This window comes from Cariama cristata, unplaced genomic scaffold (assembly GCF_000690535.1).
Source record: "Cariama cristata isolate BGI_N322 unplaced genomic scaffold, ASM69053v1 scaffold16870, whole genome shotgun sequence".
NCBI classification, from domain to species: domain Eukaryota; kingdom Metazoa; phylum Chordata; class Aves; order Cariamiformes; family Cariamidae; genus Cariama; species Cariama cristata.
In genome coordinates this window covers 38,080-55,058 of record NW_009595448.1, presented here as the reverse complement: position 1 = coordinate 55,058, position 16,979 = coordinate 38,080, and the positions used below count along the sequence as shown (strand labels likewise).

Below are 16,979 nucleotides of genomic sequence, written 5' to 3'. Positions count from 1 at the left end.
CTGCTTAGAAATTATTTACCTTTAAGTAGGGAGAGCATGGTAACTTTCACCCAGAAAATGAATTATTTCAAACAAGTCTGATTCTTCCCCCCTGCCAGAGAGCAGGGCAAAATATAAAACTCACTTGCCACCTTAACTGAGATTTATTCAAAGTGCTATTTGAGCCTGCTACAATACAGTAACCAAGTTACAACGTAATGTGATAGAATAGTAAAAGAAGTAAAATTCTCTAATTGTCCTATAACTAGGCACTTGAACTGTTTACAGTTGAGATTTGTACAAGCTGGGGATTAAATTTGAAGTTAAAGGTCTCATAGCAATCTTAATTCAGATGTTTTATGTGTATAAAGTATTTTGGTGTTTCATCATAAGAACCTCTGAGTCCAACAGCTTTTTTATTCTGTGCTGCAATTGGTTGTATGTGTAGGCTTGGTAAGAAGTCATTCACGCTGTGGCTCAGGTTGTGCAGAATTTAACCAGAATTGTGTTTTCACATTTGCACAAACAAGATGAGAAAAGATAAGATGCAAAGAGATGGTAGCATGAATCCAATATCCTTCATTCAGTTCTTTCCACCATAAACCATAGTTCAAAGCCTTTATGCCAATTAGGCATGAAACACTGCTTGATCAAATGCAAAAAGAAGTGCCAAGAAGCAGGAACAAACAATGTCTCACACTGGTAGATACCTACGACTAACAACTGATGCCTGAATGAATGGGCTTGTGTGGAAGCAAACAGTGGAGGTCAGGGTTGCTCTTACTGCCTTAGGGACTAATAATTTTTTAGCATAAGAAATCATCACTGGAGAAGCTAAACTGGTGTCACATTCTGTGATTTTTCAAAGTTGCAAGTATGTCCAGAAGATGTACAACAGCTGCTTTATACATTTGAAAGGCTGTATGGCACAATATGAACTGTCAACACTTGAACTAGTACTAAACCATTAACAAGTCAGGGTTTCTACAAGTGGGGTTTTTTGGACTTTATTAAAACTCACTTTTCTGCAGTAATGGGATTTTTTTTTAAAAAAAGGTATCTCTTAGTGCTTCTGCTATCCTCAGTAGGAAAAAGATTGCGTAACTGCTAGTGATGAAGGTCCCATATTTTTTCACCTGTTTCATGGTGGTAATCGCAGTTGGGATTCTTTAAACAATGTGCTAGCTATTTTTAGCAGAACACAAATGTACTGCTGAAACTTGGGTATTAACTGTTGCATATATTGCTTAGTCTTAACCAAAACCAAATCTTGTGATATGGTGGATCTGATCTTTATTTACTCTTTTAAACCACTTTGGTTTAATGATGATGAGTAACAGCCTGGAACAGCTTTGGTAACTCTTTTGATATCTGGGAGACTTGATTTTTCCCAACAGTCACTGCACCAGCTTTACCAGTTCTACCAAATGATGAAAGAAATAGGAGAATTGTGTTATACTTGTTTTTTGCTGATTTCGTTCTTTCACTGTTACACCTCTATAGTCACACTGAGTAGCCAGGCTAATAAGAGAAATTAAGGCTTCTTTCACTTGCATGTTTGTGTTAGTGATCTATTGGGTTTTCTAATTTATTCAGTAAATAAGGACAGGAAATCCTCCTAACACATCCTTCAAAGGTGGATATCGCCTTCTCTTAGTTCTGGTTTTGGAAATGCAGTTTTTGCAAGCAAGAGCTTTTGTGCAGAGAACACAATCAAAGCTTTGGCTCTGTTTCTTTTTATTCATTCCCCAGACTGCAGCAGCCAGAAATTCCACTTCAAAGCAGCTCCTGAATTTGTTTTTCAAAATGTTGCCACGTAGCTTTTGTCAAACGAAAATTTGCCCTTTTTTGCTTGACACATTAAAAATAAGATTTTTTTTTTTTTTAATTGAATATATCAAGGACCAAGGAACAGAGCTTTGAAAGAAACTTCACATTGGTGCTTCCCAACTGCGTAGGCTTTCCTTTAATTATTAAGGATGCAGTTCCTGAAGTAATCATTCCTGATTTTCCTGTTTCCTGGTCTATGGATAGGAATCTGGGAAGAAGTAGAGATATTTTTTTTTTCACCCTAAGTTGGGCAGAATATGGGTTACTCGACTGTTATCATTTCTCACTCCTTGCTTGGTGCTGTTACAAGCTGTAAGGCAAGGTTCTGAGCTCAGCGCTCTTAGCAATAGGAGGTTCAGGCTGGGCAGGCTTTAAAATTTCTTCTTAGAGCTGGTCCCAAGTCAGGACAAGCTAAGCCTTTGCATCTGCTGCCCATTCTTTGGAAGCAGTGTGTGTGAGGGGAGAATAACAACCTGTGACCGTTTATGCAAACTAAAAAGGTCAGCTGCCATTGAAATCCAGTATCTACAGCCTGATCCCTGCACTGGAATGGGTTGCCACCACTTGTGCTTGCACTGGAACACATGCCTTGCTGTGGTAACGAGCTCCTGACAAAAATAAGTGTCCTCTAGTTTTATGCTGGTGTACTGGGGAAACGAATCTGGGTCCCGAGGACTGTGGTCATAGCACTTCTCAGAAGTGAAAACTTCTCAGCAACATAAAATGAGCCTGTTGCAAAACACACTCCACTCATGCAAGTGGTAAGAAACTGGTTCTCCTGTTTCCCACCCAAATTTCAGGCACTATGTGAGGAAATGCCCATGTACCTCACCATCGCTGCTCATAGCCCCAGGGGCAGCTGAAAGACTTCTACCTATTTATTAGTCCCTTCCACAAGAGGACCTGTGCTGGGTGGATGCCTTCCCTTCCCCACTCATACTATGGGCACTTGGAAGAGGTGTTCTCAGTCTAAGATTGTATGGCCAAAGGGTTACTGGCCTTCCTGACCTGTTAGGATTTAACAAGCTGCCAAAAATCTTTGGGTTAAAACCAGAACTAAACAGTATAGATGACATCATGTAAAATATATGCAAGCGCTTGAGATTGGTCTACATGTAATATACCAGAACAATAGCTGTTGTGGGGGCAAAACCTTTTTTCTGGAAAAAAGTAACATGCAAACAACAGGAAAATTTTCTCTCCTGTGGTACTGACAATGTGCCTTTAACCTGATGAGGTCTGAAAGCAGAGTTTGCTCTCTCTGGCCATTCAATCTGTGCCTGGTAAATTGACACAGATGTGGGCTTAAGGGTTGTGAGAAGTCGCTCTGCCACCATTGTCCCAGGCAGCTGGTAATCGGAAGGAAGCGAGATTAGCAAATGGCAGGTATGTTTTTTCTAACAGACAAAGCTTGCTAGAGACAAATGACCTGTGTGCTTTCCGTCTGTCTCTTCTGCATCCCCTGGCCTCTTCTTTCATGATTTACACAGCCATTGTTTAGGGTCAAAAGGATTCAAAATAAAAAATTTAGAATGAAGTGGTCAAGTCATAATGTGGAGAAAGCTGATAATGAGGACTAGCGTTTGGGACAGTGGTTGCTGTAGGTGTGGTGAGTAAACCACAGAGCTGGATTATTTGTATCAGTGATGCTGTGGGAGCATTGGAAGAACCTTTTTGGCAGAGGGGATGGAATAATAGATGGGTTCATCTTTAAAAGTGTAATTGAGTTCTAATGCTAATTTTAATCAAGGTTTCCAGGAAATAGCAAGTAAATAGCAAGAATGTATTTGTGGAGAAGGGGATGATAAATAAAGCTAGCGCTGAGCTATTCCCAGTTAACTTGCCTTGAGTGGTGCTTCCTGAGATGGAGACTTCTGTCAGGTATCAGCTGCTTTTTCATACAGAAAAATATACAAAGTACATATAGGCTTTATGGGATATTTCTCAGCAAACTGAAAGGGCCACAGCTTGTTTGTAGTACAGGAGAAGAGAACCTTGCTTGTATATGATGTATGTGACAAAATGGTATTTATGAAGTTCTTGTATATTTCAGGATCTCCATGATTTAAGGAGGGATAAAGCTACTTAATCACACAGCCGCAACTGTCAGCCATTTAACAGCAAGAAGTCAGAAAGGGAAAATAAAATGCTCAGGTCATGGCTGCCCAGATGTGTTTGGAAGGACTTCACCTTCCAGGTGCTCCAAGAACCTCATAATGAGCACTGAAGCTGAAGGCAGACAGGAAAACAGCCCAACTACTTAAACAGCTGCTGTTATGAAGATGGGAATCTCCAAGATTGCCCAGGGAATGCCCTGATTTGCCGCAGTGAAAACATAGGTTGGATGTAGCGTGAATGTCCAGTTTAAGGGTAATGAAACATAAGAATATGCTGCAGACAGAAGTGGAATCTCATCAATGGTTTTCTAAGAATTACTTGGACAGTGTTCATCAGGGATGGTCTAATGCCCTGTATGCCAGGCAAGACCCAGTACAAATACAGGGGATTACAGAAGCAAGAGTTTCAGACAACCCACCTTTCTGTGAGTTTATTTGGTGTTTGTGAGGAAGGATTTCTACTGAAATTTGTGGACTCTGGATTAGACCCCAAATCCCAGAATTCCCTTAAATTTTAAGACTAAGCAGGTGCTTATGAGCCTGGTTTGAGAGATGTGTTAACTAGTTTAAGACCTGAAAAGGTAGTTATGTGGTAAGGCATCCATGTGTGGAAGGAAAACATGAATTAATGAGATTCCGAGAATCCAATATGAAAATATGCACTACTGGGTTTTTCTACAGTTTAAGTGTTTTGGATGCATATTCAGTCACAATCCATCTCACCATAATCCAACTGTTAGTGCTCTTTCCACTGTCTTATAACAGACTGGCCTATTTTTCTTATAGTTTGTGATAGTTTGCAATGCACAGTCTAGTTTAAAAATATAGTTATATTAGGAAGCAGAACTGTGTAATGAGTCTCTTTCCTGGTCTTCTAGGGCAGTTTGTCTGCAAGCCTTTCTGTCTGACCTAAAATGTCATGTTTCAAAGCCCTGCTTCATTATCATGGCGCCTGCTAGCTGTAGTTAAGGGTCTGTTAGTGGCCCCATTATAAATCCCTACTTCCAGGAGTTTATAATTCAGCAGTAAAAAATTGCTCTAGGCTAAAACTTGGCATATAAAGTCTCAGTGCAGGAACAATTGTGACTTTTCCGTCCTTTATTTTTGCATTTGCTCATACGCACACAATTCATTCAGTAGGTTTTTACTGTCCCCTTTCGGCATTTAAAAGGATTAAATGGCTGGGTTATTAATATTTCAATAGTGACTACTGTGCTTGGCTAGTAAATTGATTCACAGTGTCTGTTAACCCAGCTCTGATGGATACAAGTCACTGTTTCACAAGCCTGCTACAAGGCTTCAGCTGAGTGGAAACAGCCCAGTGTGGATCACAGCGATTGTTCATTTAGCTGTTGATTAAACTGAGCTTCAGAGCCAGCCGTGTCTGAATCTGGAAAGCCAGTCAGTGTAAGCGCACTAAGCATGGCATGGGTGGAAGCTATCTGTGGCTGCAGGCAAAACTAAAGTCGTGTGGCCCCTGCTCAAATCACAGGAACGTGGAAGGGCCTGAACTACTGTCTGTCCTCAGCATGATTTGATCTTATCGCTTCATCCTATATAAATATATCACTCTGGACATCTTCCGATGGGACATCTAATGCAATGAGGAGACTTGGTTGAAATTCTCCCAACTTAACTGTTTCCCCATTGAAAGTATGGTTCAGTGAAATCAATTATTTCCTATTATTTTTCCTATATATTTTCTAGTTTACTGGAAATTTTAGTATGGAAAAAGTTATTTAAATTTATTATTCCTAGAAGTTATAGAAAAATTACTTATTTCGGCCTTATGGAAAAACGTTATAATAAGTTCTATTTTTATTCGATTTTAGAATATTTTTATAGCATATATAACATATTTGTACTGTAAAACCCTATACAACTAAATGAGGGATACAGAAATTTCTAAATATATAATGTAAAAAAATGAGACTTTTACAAGAATTGAGATGTTTTGGTTTAAGTGAATTTTTTTTTCCCTTCAAGAACTGATTTTAGACACTTTGTTCTGATCTAGGATTTGGTCACAGTTAAATTGTAGTATTTCCTGCAAGTCCCCAGAAAAGCTTGCTGTGCACTCTGATTTTTATCCTTGGTCCTGTTTGCAAAATCAGGATCAAGGTGTATATAGTTATTAGCATATTAAGCAGCAGTAATTCAACAATGGAATGTATTCCTTGTTACGGAACTGAGTCACTCCCTGCACTTTCTCATTTCTTTTCCACTCTACCACTGACATTTAATTTACAAAGGCAGCCTAGGGAAAACCAGTTCTCTTTAGTATCTATTTTGTATTGGTATGATAGATTATAAATGATTATTGCAAAAGATTTGACCAAGCACTAAACAATCTAGTGTGCATGATTGAAATGGGACAGCAGGTTACCTCCCCCCCTGCAAATTTCAAAGGCCCTGCATTGGTTTATACCAGCTCAAAATTTAGCTCTATTGTTTTATCTTCTGGTGGATTATAATCCCACCTGCATGCTCTAAACCAAGGGGTTTTCAACTTCCTGTAACTGATTTTTTTCTTTTTTTCCTTTTTTTCTTTTCTTTTTTTTTTTTTTTTCCCCCCCCTCCCTGAGAAAATTGGCTTCACTGGCTAGATCTGTTTGCTGTTGATTTAGTGTGGGGAAACCTGAGCATCTCTACAGTGCCTGCAGGTTCTCTGTAGAGTGCTTCTGTTGGACCTGCAACACCAGTGCAAACCATGCTTGTTCTTGTGGGACCCGAGCCTCATCTGCTGCTTGTACCTTATCTTTAAGAAGTGTCCTGACAGTTGGGAACCTAAACAAGAAGTTTCAATACGTTTTATTTCATGCATTTTCTTTTTAATACATAAGGAATAATTTTTAATTATCTCTTTATTCGCTTAGCATGGCGCACATATTGAAGACACTGAACAGCTGGTTCTGGTGGGAGAATATCTGGATGCCTATCAATGTCACATGGGCACATTTTGTGGACCGTGATGGACTTGTCTTTCCAAAACCGCATCAATTGTATGCCACAATACCGTATGCTTTTGTATTGCTCATTATCCGATTCTTCAGTGAAAGGTAAGAAACATAAATGCAATCTTATGCTAATGTAAATCCTCATTTTAATGCTAAAATTTTTTGAAAAATAAGATGTCTGCAGATCAACGTTCTTATGTTTTTATAAAGGAGGATTAGTTGGCGGTTTGCTAGAAAGATCTAGAATGGATAATGTGGCAAGTGAAAAGTTGGGAAATATTTTCACTATTAGAAACATATGGCTGTGGTCCAATCTAGAAGGAAAATATTTCTGTCTAGCTTTTCTAGAACAGCATTTGGATAATTATAATTACAGAATCACACAGAACCTATTTGGTTGGAAGAGACCTCTGGGATCATTGAGTCCAACCTTTGCCCTAACACCCCCATGTCAACCAGACCATGGCACTAAGTGCCACATCCAGTCTTTTCTTAAAGACCTCCAGGGCTGGTGACCCCACCACCTCCATGGGCAGCCCATTCCAATGCCTAACGACCCTTTCTGTGAAGAAATGCCTCCTCATTTCTAGCCTGAACCTCCCCTGGTGCAGTTTCAGACGATGCCCTCTTGTCCTGTCACTGGTTGCCTGGGAGAAGAGACCGACCCTGACCTGGCTACACCCTCCTTTCAGGTCATTGTAGAGAGCAATCAGGTCTCCCCTCAGCCTCCTCCTCCAGGCTAAACAACTCCAGCTCTCCCAGCTGTTCCTTCCACTAGAGATACAACAAGTACAAAACTGTTTGGGTTTCCTTTTGCCTTTTCTCCTTTGGTGGAAGGGTAGAGGTATTTGTCCACCAAACCAAACCTCTCCTTTCATTTGGTCCTCCACCAGAACATTTGTGTGAGGCTGATAGATCCCAGGTGTCTAGCTGTAGCAAAACTAGGCAGACTGGAGGGATCTCAAAGTTTCATGTGAACATTTTATGCAGATCTAGTAATGCTGCTTCCTTTTTTTTCTTCACTTTGGCACTGAAAGATGGATTGCATCTGCAGCTGGAATCATATGGGACAGGCAGGGGTTGGCTCCACAGAAAAACTACAAATATATTAAGATTTGCAGTGCTTTGACTTATTTGTACCTTTTTTGCTTGACTTTTTTTCTTTACTCTAAAGAATGCGATTAGTAGGTTTTTATAATTATTTCAGGATAGAATGAGGAAATTTGGAATGTCGTAAGTTGGACAGACTTAAAATAGAACCAGATAAGATCATTCATGTTAGAGATCAAAAGTAATTTGGATCATATGGTTATAACCATTCACAGTGTCTCCTGAGTAAATGCTTGCCCAAGTGTGTCTCACTGCGCTGCTATTGGAATTTGCTCGTGTGAATAATTAGCCCACACATCTGGCCTGCAGTGAATCTGCCCATGAATGAGCAAAACTGACCACTGCTGTGAGTAATAAGGAATCAATTGCTGATATCAGCAGGAGCGAGGGGGACTTTTTCAGAAAAGCCTACCCAAGTAAAAGAGCGAAGCATTTGGCATGCTCTGCAGCAGTATTGGAAAATGGAAGCGAAAAGGAAGCCTTCAGTCTCTGAGGGAGTTGCTGTGTGCCTCAAGCTAGAGGCCGCAAGCCGAATCCAGCATCATGGGCAGTGGTAGCCCAGTGAAGCAATGCGCTGAGTGACTCTCTGCCACTAGGAGAAAGGATCCCAGTGGTAGTCTGTCAACTCACTTGGAGAGAGTATCTGTTCCTGTTTCACTCTCTGAAAAACACAAGGGCACAAAAATCAATGTATTTCCTTTAGTTTTATAGCATTTCACGGCCATAAACTTCAGTCTTTGGGTCTGCTTTTTTGCATAACTGCTAATATGCTATGGTTCTCTCTTGGGATTAGCTAGAGGGAGATTCCTTTCTCTCTCAGTGCACTGTCATATCCTACGGCAGATTAAATTGATTCAGATTGATTTTCTTCATATTCTGGCATGAAAATAGCTAAAGTCTTGTAACTGTGTGTATTCTTAAAGTTTTTCATGGTATGTCTTTTCAGGTATGTTGCTATACCTCTAGCAAAAGCCTTAGGTATAAAGAATGTAAGACGTGTGAAGCCACAGCCTAATCCTGTTTTAGAAAGTTATTTCCGGGAGTGCTCAAAACATCCATCCCAAGTAAGGATTCTCATTCTTTTAAACTAGTTTTGGTTTTGGAAAATCCTAAGTCTTACTGTTTCAATCAGCTATCAGCAACGACATCATGGGATGTGTTCCAGCTGATTGACAGATGACTTAATTTATTTGGGTTTTTTTTACTGTTCTGCTGACAAGGATATATGGCATCCAAAACAGAAAATATGTTGAAGATGTTTAATTTTCTGGCATGCTGTTCTAGGTTAGACTGTTAATACTTCCAGTGAAGATCGGTTTTCCATCTTTAACTCATTCTGCCTGGAGAAAACATCAGCTGACATCTGTTGTTGGAAAGTGGTATCATATTTGTTGCAAGCAATAATATTGGAACTCTGGCATGGAAGCCTTTTGATCCGTCATATTGCTGCATACTTAATCCTGGCTTATGTGAGAAAGAAAAGCAATCTTTCTATTACCTTGCTGTTTGTTTTTAAAATTGAACAAGAAAAAATAATAGCCAGTGTTTACCATCTCAAAAAAGGAGGCAACTTGATGGTTGATGGGAAACAGGTACTTTGCTGTGAGTGCAGCCCCAGAAAGTTCACTTACCTAACTACAGTTACCAAACAATTGCGGTGTTCCTACACCATTTTGAAAAGAAGTATGTGCTTTCTAGTAATGAGGGATATTGACAATATTGATATGTGGAACTTCACTTTCTGTCCCTAACTCTGCTATTCTTTTACTGTGTCTTTCGCCTGATACCATCAGGAATAGATGTATTCGTGTTCACATAAGAGCTCTTCTCTATGTGGGCAAGTATCCCGATCTCTCTGTTTCATACCTTCCTTCTGCATGAGTACAGTTTGACGATTAATCTCTGAAAGGAAACACAGCTTTTTTATACTCGTGTCTACATGGGAAAGATTCAGGCTGTCTCCTATAGGTGTCCAGCTTGGGGACCAGCATGCCTGAGAAAGCATGCGGAGGCCTGGCTGGCGATTGAGGGCATCTAGGCTCCGTTGTCTGTCAAAACAAAGTCATTATTCCTGCATGGCAAGTAGGAATAATGGCTCCCCAGCCAACAGGATGGGCTGAACACAGTGACTGTTTGCGCTCCTGCCCTCCCCAGCAGCTGAGGTGCATTTGCTGACATACCAGAGGTTTCTCTGTAGTAGGAGACTAACTAAACTCGACTTACCTTGGTGGAGGCAGCACTGCTGCCACCCACTATTTGCATACTAGCCTTGCAGGAAAAGAGCTTCCCGAATGCTACCTCCTCTCCTGCAGCAGCCCCAGGGGAGGTCAGCCCACACCTTCCTCACTTGGGGATGGAGGAGAGGGAGGAAGCCTACAGGCTGCTGCAGGTCTGGCACTGAGGACCCAGAAATGCAAGAGTCACATTGCCTTGTGCTTAGCATATCCTAGCATGGCTGCATGGCAGGGCCACTTCACCTTCACAGCACACGTAAAGCAGAGACTCCTGACTCTTGCACTTGAAAGGCTAGATGCATTTCTGGGCAATGCTGTAGCCCTAATTTATTTTTAGGTATTGAAAGGAGGCAGTCTGGATTGTCCTCCGTAAGATTGACTTGCCCTGTACCGCAGAAGTACATTGGATTTGAGAACAGAGCTCAGGTCACCTTAATTCCAAGCCCGCATCTCGCCTGAGAAACTCATTTAAATATAAACTAATAATTAATTATAATTAGGTGAGATATTAGATACAATGTCCACATGTGCTGATGCATGGCAGTTCCCCCTCCAGCCTGGCCTCTTGCTTAACAGTAGAAGTTGCATCTTCGAAACTACCAGAAGCCACCAGAAAGGCAATAGCACAGTCTGTGGATCTGTACATTTCATGCATGCTTTGTTGATATAAATCAGTGTCTTGGAAATCCAGGATTTCTGTGCATGTCACTCAAAAATTAAACCAGGAAGCCCCATAGATAGTTAATATTAGTAATATTTTAAATGATAGACCTTAGAACAGTGGGAAGCTGATCTGTGAACTACAAAATAAATGAAAATGACATTGGAGTGCATCTTGTTACTAACACTATCCCTTTTTTTGCAGTCAGACATTCAAGGCCTTGCCAAAAAGTGCAACTGTACTGTGCGTTTGGTGGAAAAGTGGTTTAGGAGACGGCGAAACCTTGAGATCCCAACAGTCCTTCGGAAATTCCAGGAAGCTTTGTAAGAAAAGATAATGCTTCTGATTATTATGGGGTTTTACTGTTTTGGAAAAAAAAGATTGAGGTCCTCAGGTGTCTTTTAAGGGGGATTAATTTCCAGAGAGCTGGGTCTGTCTGGCAAGGGTTTTGGGTTGTGAATACACAAACTAACTGAAAGGATCTAGTAGCATTTCTCCAAATGCTGTGACTTTAAAAGATTAGGTTAACAATTTCTCCTCAAAAAAAAAACCTTTTAAAATATTTTACAGTTTTCTTCATCGTGTAATAATGGACTTATTTGTAGGTTCCTGCTACATAGTGCTTCATGAAAACGTGCAGAGAATAGGAAAATATTTTTCTGTCTGCTAGTAGTTATAGGGGAAGAAAAATGCTTACTCGCTCTTGTTTATGTATGTACCCATGCTATCATTTTGAGATGCTATACATGTATAGAAGTCAGTTAGAGAGCAGGAATCATCGCATCCTAACTAAATGATAGGTGTCACAGCTGGAACATGGGGTACTGTGCAAAACATGAGCTCAGATACCGCTGATGAGAGTGTGGCATTGAGCAATTTTCAGTGATAATAATGAATGTGTAAAAAGTTTCAAAACCTCCTGCATATGATTGAAAACTGGAAAAGCATTCAGAAGTCTGATTTTTTCACAAATATTTGAGAACTTCCCCGTACCTAAACATAATACTATTTAACTATTCCAGCATTATCCAAAATCTCATACAAATTGCAAATCCCCAAATGGGTACATAGCTCATCCCTCTGGGATACCGAAATTAACTATACCAGTGTAAAACACTTTCCTAATGTCCTGCATATTTGGATTTTGGATAATTGTAATTTGAATAACTACACTGGCAAAAATTCACATGATTATAATATTTAACCTCTTTTAGCGTAGACTAGCTTAAGGAATGAGGGTTAAAAGTACAGCTACAAAGCTCAAAGTTGAGTAATTTATCAAGATTATTTTCAGAGTGAATCAATATGATAATGATTTGATGATGTCCTCTGTTGGGCATAAATCCAATTGATAGACATAGATGTGTCTCTCTGAAGCCTAACTGAGCTGAGTAAACTGTCCTAGCAAACTGACATCTGTGCTTTATTTCTGTTGTTGGTTTTTGGATCAGTTAACTTTCTCTTACAAGTGACAATAAGATTTCCTGCTATTGATAAGACCTGCCTGCTGTGGATGCGTATCTCTAGTAGTACACAGCCAAAGACTGAAATTAAAACTTGTTTGGCAGCTTGAATGAGAATGAAGCAAACAGGTTTCTCTTGTGCAATTTTGTGAACCTTGCTTTGCTCTTTGTCAGTGAATTTAATTGGATATAATTCTCAAGGCAACAAATGAGGAACAGAGTTATTCCACACTAATAGTCAGTGTTACGAAATTTTTGAAAGCCTGCAATCTCCAGGATCATTTTTCTGAATCACAAGGAAAATCTGATGAGCTAGATCTAAACCATACTTAAGCTATTAGTGCTCCCAGTTAAGCAACACTGGGGTTTGGAAAGCTCTCTGCATGAAACCTTCCCGGCCTTAAAAGACTTTAACTTCACCTACTAAATTCTTTTTTGTTAGACTCAGTTCAAGTGAAAAGGTTCCTGAAGTTAAATCAGAAAATCCTTTTGCATAGCTGTTGTTCAGTGCTCTCCCTGGTGGCCAGGTTCAGAGCTTAAAAGGCACTTGGGTAAAATTTGGTGAATTTAAATGAGTTTTACTTTAGGTTTTGTTCACCAAATTCATAAAGAAACTTGGCTACATGCAAAATGAGGTAGTGCGCTGGCAGTCTTGCACGTATAATGAGTTCGTCTGAAGCAGTGTTTGCCAAGTGCATTCAATATATATTTGTAGGGCTGGGGACTAATGGCACAGTCTTGTTAGGTGCTCTGTGCTTTGGATCTGATTCAGAAAACTGCTTACACTTTACAATCAACACAGAATCAGTCCCACTGTATCCCCAGGACTACTCACACCTCCCTTGCTTGAAACAGGAGGCATGAGGGCAGAATCAGCCCCTCTGTAAAGTCTGAGCGTTTTTCCTAGCATCTCTTGGTTAACTCTAAGCCAGGTATTACTTCTGGGTTCCACTCACCCCTTCCATTTGCTCTCCTAATTGCCACCATGTAACTTTGAATTTTTCTGTCTGCGCAGTGGGTGTTCTGAAGTATTATTTTCATACCACCTGAGGAAAGATGCTTTAAAGTTGAAAAGTAAAGTGATTGTTTATTACCAGTGTGTCAAGTGGCAATTTTATAATTGTTTTCTTGACTACTTCCACAGGCGTGAAACGCATTATCTTACCTAGCCTCCACCATTCCATGTCCTCATCTTTTGTTTGTTTTTCTTGTAAAATGCTGGCTCAGTCTTTGAACATCTCATTCTTTCACCTGGATTATCGGCTTCCAGGTAATGTAGGCCTCAGAAAGAAGGAATGCTTTTACCAGACAGGTTCTCATCATCTTCTCTCATATGGCCCTTCATTAATGTTTGCCAAAGACCACAATCTCATTTTTATACATCTCTCAATCCATTAGTACAGTGTTCTTCTTGAGGCATGCTCTCCTCCTTTTTAGCTAATTTAGTTTTTCTGGGAGGCTGTTTGCTGCTCTCCTCCAGGATACCTCTTGTTCTATAAAGTGTTCTCGCTGGGTTTGGGGCCGTGTGCCTGCTGTCCCTGTGATCACTACCTTTCTTAGCCTGTGAAGTCCCGCAGTGTTTTCCTACTGATCTTGAAGAGCTGCACTGGGAAAGGTCAGGCTTGTTCTTGCCAAGGGGAAGAATGGAAAGGAAGCAGTTTTCCATCACCTGTAGAGGTGGGAGTGGGAACGCTCCGACTGAGTCTCCAACCGCACCCAGTCCCGGGGGCAATACCTCCCACGCAGGCTCCAGAGTCATTACGATGCTGATTGCTGGCTCCAAATCACAACATCCTGCTCTGATGTATATAAGCAACAACATAGTTCGTGAAGATACACAAGAACTTTTTTTCATTTGCTGATTTACCAGATTGGCGTTGAAAACCTGAAAGTTTTATCTGCCTTGACAGATATCCATTTAAGCCACAAAAAAGCTTAAATCAGACTAAATGCTGGCAAACCTAGTCAAAGATTGAGGTTTATAGTTAATTCAGACCTCTGTAGTAAGACATAAACACTTGTTCATAGGGCTCACCTGTTTTAAACAAGCAGTGTTAAGAGAGATCAAAAGAAATTAACCCAGCAATTGAAACAAGTCCCTGTTGATGCTCACAGTGTTCGCAGAGTTTGATCAGACTGGAAAGTATGTGCCACGTGGCTGAAAGACTTTCTGGAGTCAGGGAACTGTGGGATGTTCTTAGTCCAGTGTGAACATTCTAGAGGGATTGATATGGCAGGAAAGGTTGATGTTATCAAACATTAATTTTTAGGAAATTCATTACATTTGCTGTGACCGTTCTCATGATCAGCTCATGCCTGGCAGAAAATAACTGCTGTAATCACAATCAAGATATCTGTATTGTGATAATGTAAAATAATTTACTACTTTAGCAATTAGTTAAAGCTTAAGTATTTAAATATTAATAATTCAGATGTAGTTAATGCATGACAACTCTTAATGTGGAGTCTGAGGGCACGTTTATGTGAAGATTGTCTGTGATATACAATGATTTGCGGTAATTCTGGCTCAGGACAATATCTATAAAAAATATAATGCTTTGTTCTTTTCATTTTAATTTTGCAGCTGGCGATTTTCATTCTATCTTACATCATCCATTGCTGGATTTATATTTCTGTACGATGTAAGTTAATTTTTTGAAGGATTGATATTCTTATATTTTTAACAAAATAAGGACCGATTTCTAGATCTTCATGAAGCCCATTGAAAGACTCACTGTTTTCAGTCTCTTTGGGTTCAGATCTTTGATGTATGTAATCTAGATAACAGGCTGCAATATGCACTGAGGTTTTACTTAATTTTTAAATTATCTTTTGAACTTTTATGACAAAGTAATTTATGAGTAATCAGTATTTTTAAGGCAAGTTTTAAGAAGTCACACAGATGGTTTTACAACATGCCTTGTTAACACTTAGAAATGCATCACATGGCCACGTTTCTCTCAAAGGAGGCCATAAACCTTTTTTGGCAGCACTTTTGGGAGTCACAACAATGGTGTATTTCATGGCTATTTATTGAGGTGTTGCTGCTGAGTCAGAAGTTGGGAATAACAGAGAGAATGCTGCTTGTAACTATGTGAGCACTGCCTGGGGTGTCATTAATGCTTCTCCTGAGCAGCAGAACAGTTCTCAGTGTGTCTATGTTCATCTGGCTCTTCTCCCCAAACACTGTTTATCATCATGAACCAGTGGTGTGTGTGACTGGTAAACACGGCAAAATCTAATCACTGTGGCAACATATCTTGAGTAATTGCAGTAACAGAACACACACCCACTGCTTTGGATGATGAAATGACGAACTGGAACGTTTCAGGTGTCCTGAAAAGAAGCCAAAAAGCTGGGACCAATATAATAAATCAGAGATCTAAGATTGCTTTAAAAATTGGTGGAGAACAGTTGTCAAGACTATAGCTTCTTAACCTGCTCAAGCTGGGACCAATATAATAAATCAGAGATATAAGATCGCTTTAAAAATTTGTGGAGAACAGTTGTCAAGCTTCTTACCCTGCTTCATTTAGAGAAATTTTAAGTATTGAAGATTTTGAGTTAAGACTACTTATTGTTGCTCAGCTGATCAGTCTCTGAATCATCTGTCTTTCCCAGAAACCTTGGTTTTATGACATATGGCAGACGTGGGTCGGCTATCCATTTCAGGTGAGCTTTTTGGCATTGGGCCATTGGCCTGGAGGCATTCCAGGTATTTCCCCATTGGAAGGGGTAATCCACAGAAGCGCTTCTCCCTCCCAACAAGCACCACCTAGAGAGGTGCGGCACCGAAGCCTTTTGCCTTTCTTTGGTACCTCCTGCTGGCTGTTGCAGGACTTCTCCATGATCTGCCTGCACTGCAACTCAGCCCTCCAGCCAAACCACTATTATTTCCACCCACCCCAGGTTACCAGTTGAGCACAGTAGCTGCTGTCTGTGTTACGGGTTTCAGTGCAGAACCCCTAAGCTTCCACCAGGCCTGCTGATGCTTCAGGGCATTGCAGAATAGCATTACGCAGAGGGTTATGCCGAGCTGTGTGCCTGCTGGGCCTTATTGCTCAGTAGTGCAGGTGGAGGGAGTGCTGCAATGATTTGGCTTGGCATAATGTGAGAGAGAGTCCCTGCTCTGGGGATCTCTGCTCAATACTCTGCTTGTTCCCAAGGGTCATGAGGCTCTCATTTCTTCCTAAAAAACTTTACGAAGGGTCACATAACAGATGACTCCAAGCAAACTGCCTTCTTGCCCACCTGTCAGAGGTTCTTATGTGCCCCCCACTCCTGTGTTTATAAATCTGTGGAATACCACACTGCCACCTTATTCCCGTTCTAGACAGAGGCCAAGGATAAAAAGAATCTTGCCTCCCAGCTGAGTTTGCCCAGCTTCTCTTACTTGTGGGACCTGATAACCAAGCCTACTTCCTGCCATTTGGGAAATGTATTGGACCAAGGGAGCAGGAAAGCTCAGCATCTAGCCCTAAGCAGATGCATAGGATTTCAGTGTAAATAGCTGACATTTTAGTCACGGGATGTGTGAATGTTTAGTATGTTAATTGTTCACCAAAATGGAGGGCTTCATTTATTTGCAGTTGTTTGTAATTAAATGCAGAAGCGCTCTGCGTGCAGTT

The 16,979-nt window shown here is 40.5% G+C and overlaps 1 protein-coding gene across 1 annotated transcript in view; it reads left to right on the top strand.

Annotated features, from left to right (window-relative positions):
* The first annotated feature begins 6,803 nt into the window (after positions 1-6,803).
* The window catches only part of CERS3 (ceramide synthase 3), a 31,054-nt gene continuing 20,878 nt past the window's right edge, over positions 6,804-16,979 (top strand). Inside the window, exons 1-5 of the mRNA XM_009702243.1 lie at positions 6,804-6,985; positions 8,940-9,057; positions 11,093-11,211; positions 14,936-14,993; positions 15,973-16,023. Of these exons, the coding sequence (XP_009700545.1) occupies positions 6,804-6,985; positions 8,940-9,057; positions 11,093-11,211; positions 14,936-14,993; positions 15,973-16,023 (528 nt within the window). The remainder of the gene's footprint in view (positions 6,986-8,939; positions 9,058-11,092; positions 11,212-14,935; positions 14,994-15,972; positions 16,024-16,979) is intronic.